Source organism: Tuber melanosporum, assembly GCF_000151645.1.
Source record: "Tuber melanosporum whole genome shotgun sequence assembly, scaffold_92, strain Mel28".
NCBI lineage: Eukaryota > Fungi > Ascomycota > Pezizomycetes > Pezizales > Tuberaceae > Tuber > Tuber melanosporum.
This window is the reverse complement of record NW_003299142.1, coordinates 418,170-422,261: the sequence shown is the minus strand read 5'-3', so window position 1 is coordinate 422,261 and position 4,092 is coordinate 418,170. Positions and strand designations below refer to the sequence as shown.

Sequence of the window (4,092 nt, the reverse complement as noted above, 5' to 3'; positions counted from 1 at the left end):
CTGGAACGGATCGATGTCAATCCCAACACAGCTGACAAATATGGCCGAACACCGCTCTCACGGGCTGCCGAGAATGGACATGATGGGGTTGCGAAGATACTGCTAGAACGGATCGACGTCAATCCCAACACAGCTGACAAATTTGGCCGAACACCGCTCTCGTGGGCTGCCGAGAAGGGGCATGAGGGCGTCGTCAGGATACTACTACTGGAACAGGATGTCAATCCCAACATTACTGACACCTACTATGGCCGAACGCCACACCAGTGGGCACTCAGGAATGGATTTGCGAGAATTGCGAGGCTACTACAGTAGCGGATAGATTTAATTCCCGGGCATAGAGAAAGCCCGCGACTAACCGAGGTGTTCTTCCCCCACCCGTCCGAGCCATCTGAATCCCCTTCCAAAAGGCCACGCGGGTTTTGATCCCCAACGGTAAACTCGACACTTCTCTCTCCTGATAGATACCAGCTGTACCCTCCCTACACGAGCAAAGTTGGCAAAACGAAATCCTTAGCCCGCCACACACAGCCCTTTGTATGCCGATCGACAAGATATTATACCACAAACGTCAAACCTCCGAACCGTCGGGTTCGAATCCTTCGCTATCTTCTTGGCATATCTTGTTACAGCATTGCTTAGGTTCAGTTCAACCTATTTTGTATATATCCATGGCCTATTTGTGATTTCCTATACCCCATTCTCCTTCCATATGCACCCTTGTATCTTCCTTATTTTCCCTATGCTGATTGGCTTAAGTTATTTCATGTTTTTCAATCACTGACCTCGTACTTCTATTATTGCATAATAACCGTGTTGTGTTATAAGAGGGGGAAATGTAAGCTTCATAGACATAGACATATATTAGACGTAGACATATATACTCCACCCACGAGAACAAATGCGCCGCAGGAATTACTGGGAAAGAGTTTAAGGTGCGTGGTTCATAGAGTTTGCTCGATATTTTCTCTCTTCTCCCACTTTTTCCCCTTCTTCCGCTGCCACCTATACTTCGCCACCCCCCTGTTTCCATATTTATGAGATCAAACTTTCGTATTAATACCAAAGATGCCATAGCTTTTTGCTCCCTCTTAATCCGATCAAAATCAACTCATACCCTTGCTGCTAAACATGCCCCCATTCCCACTCTCACCCGGGGAGGTCTCTCACAGGCGTTCTTATAGGACGGCTTCTCTCCACCCTGTCTTTCGCGACCCTGCACCGTCTCCGGCCTGTGAGAGACAAGGTTCGAATCCCCTTGATCTCAAGGATTCATGACGCATGGCCAGCGCCACAATAGTCCACAAAATAGTCCGCTAGTACATCTCCACTACTGGGAACATGATTGCGTCTCTAAGAGTATGTTGCTTATAGTATGTTACTGGCGCCTTACCGCAGAGCAAAATTATAAGGTACAATGCTGGAAGACGGAAACATTACCTCGCACTGTGATGTTAAATTCTGATGCAGAGCGACAGTGTAGTTTGCCATAGCAGCTTATGTAGGGGAAAGTGGCAATTAATCAAACTTTCCTATAACTTAACTGGTCGATTTCGGATGACCGGGCTGTAGAGACTGGTGATGGTTGGACACGAGACCTAGAGATGAGGAGGAACTGGATCCACGATATTCTCACCCGCAAGTACGAGATCTAAGTTGATATTAGTATATAATATTATTTAAAAAAAAACCTAAATTAGGCCGGCCCCCCACCAACCTAGGTCAATTCTGAATCTTCCCCTCCTCTTAAACCTCCCTTGTGCTCGGGTGCACAGAATCGTGTGGGGGGCTATGTCGGTTCGGGGGTTATTTCGGGATGGCACATACTCAAACATCTCAGTTACCGCATTGCTGGACTCATAGATGGCCACGCAGTTGATTACGGTCAGAGGAAGTGGTCTCAATAAAAGAGGTGTAGAGTAGGTCTCCTTTCGTGTGTTTAAGCGCTGCGGTTTGTACTCTATCCCGATAAGAACAATGCCTCCCTCGACACCTTAGACAAGAGGTATCCTACAGTATTGTTCTTGAAAAAAGTGACGCCAAATGCTAATTCCAGTATCTAAGTTACTCGTAATGTGGATGTGGGATCCCGGCACAATCACTGATAGCGCCTGACACGATTCTAATCCCAATGTTTCTCACAAGATACTACCGGGCTAACGCTGTCCAAGAGGGTGATGGTAAGGTACTTAACATATTTCTCGGGAGGGAGTAGAGTGATTGGTTGTGATAAGTCGCCTATACCAAGTCTATAAGGGAGGGGGGGATTGGAGATCTCGATATTTGTATGCTTTGGGGAGTATCGAAATGGAGTTGTACTATACTAGAGGATCGGAATTCATGTCTATCTGTTCGCCTGAGCGCCATGGTATTAAGTCTCGCAAGGCAATGTCCGCTAATTCATGGGCTGTTAATCTCAACATCCATATTCGAGTATGTAATAACACGAGGGCAAAGTAATGAGTCCATGGGACCGCAGGAAAGTCTGGATACCGTACCAAAACAGTATGAAAATTAGGTCGTATGATTTACCAATAATTCGCTTCTCTTTGCCTAGATATTATTTCGATTTGCGTGGGACCAACGCATCGCTTATTTTCCGCGAGGCTAGAGATCCCGCATCCGGATAGTATTCCAATACGGTGGTACAGTACAGATATGGTGCCGGGCTCTTGAAATCGACAACAACCAGGCAAGAAAAGCGAAAATCCAGATGACCCCGACCCTCGATCACAACCTTCATGGAGTAAAAATTAAAACATAGATTTATAGATTGAGAAGCTCTGAATAAGTCTACGTTGAGTTATTCTCATTTAAGCTGTTGGTTAGCGAGAAAAATGGGGTTCAAGATGGGTCATTGTGTTAGTCGATCAAGATGAGTTATAAATCAGCCACATTATGCATCTACCTGGTGCCGAGTGACAATCTATGATCCCAGAGGTGAGAAGCAACCACTGGAAATGCGTAGAGTAAGGGGCAGTCAATCCTCATCAACAAGTGAGTGTTAACCCTCATAAATAATCACAAGTCTGGGGCTATCAACAAGTATTTGACAATGCCAGTTTCCTTTAAAAAAAATGGCAGCATTAACAGGTGATAGCACATCAGTGGTAGATAGAATACTCTGAGTATGGCAATCATGTTACTAGTGTGAGTGAGAGAGATAGCTGCAATAGTGAGAGGAGTGATACTGACTGCGATGTGTCTGGTAATGAATCAGATGTTTTAGAAGTAGAGGAGGATGAGAGTGAGAGTCATAATGATGCCAGTAGTTAGAGAAAGAGAGTGTAAGTAGATATCCAAGTTAAAGTACAATTGAATCATTTTGACATGCAAAATCACTTAGCATTATAAATATAGTAAAGCTTTAGATGATTTGAAGTGGGATGAGGGCACTGAAAGCATTATGCGTCAGTTATATGGCCTTGGATCCAGAAAGACCTCCTATAATAATTGGAAGAATAAGAGTAAACTGACTATTGCCACTAGCACTTCCTACGATATTAAGGCTGTATTTCAATGTCAGATAGATCTTAGAATTAGGGTGGCTGCAGAAGGACATGGGCTTAAGGGAGAGGACTCAGAAGAGTTTGCAGTTCGCCCATCAAGGCAAATTACGATGGAAGAATTGCCTACCAGAGGTCTATGACTGGTACCAGTACTTGATTAGCAGTTTTGTTTTGTTTTAAGCATCATTTGATACTTGGTTTTATTTTATGTTTTGTTTTAAGTATTGTTTGATACTTGGTTTTATTTTATGTTTTATTATAAGTATTGTTTGACACTTGGTTTTGTTTTATCTTTTGTTTTAAGTATTGTTTGATACATGGTTTTGTTTTATGTTTTGTTTTAAATATCATTTTGACAAGTGGTGTTACCAAAGTGTATCACTTGATACCTTTGAGTAGTTTCATTCATACCAGATATGAACACATATGTGTATGTAAAAACCACCTGATTCTATGATGGAAAAGACAGACTTCAATAGATAGTATTTCAATATACTTGGTTGAACAGTTACTCTTTAGTTTTTCCAATAAGCAATAGAAGCCTCCATCAGTTCGCAGCTCTCGTCTCCTCTCTAGTAGAGCA

At 43.2% G+C, this 4,092-nt stretch overlaps 1 protein-coding gene; it reads left to right on the top strand.

The window, feature by feature from the left end:
• Nucleotides 1-232: 232 nt before the first annotated feature.
• On the top strand, nt 233-1,493 carry GSTUM_00011936001 (uncharacterized protein; the record flags this gene model as incomplete). XM_002842233.2 has 1 exon in its annotated part: nt 233-1,493. The coding sequence occupies exon 1, from the start codon at nt 1,275-1,277 to the stop codon at nt 1,491-1,493; it is 219 nt and encodes a 72-aa protein (XP_002842279.1). The 5' UTR covers nt 233-1,274.
• Nucleotides 1,494-4,092: the final 2,599 nt, after the last annotated feature.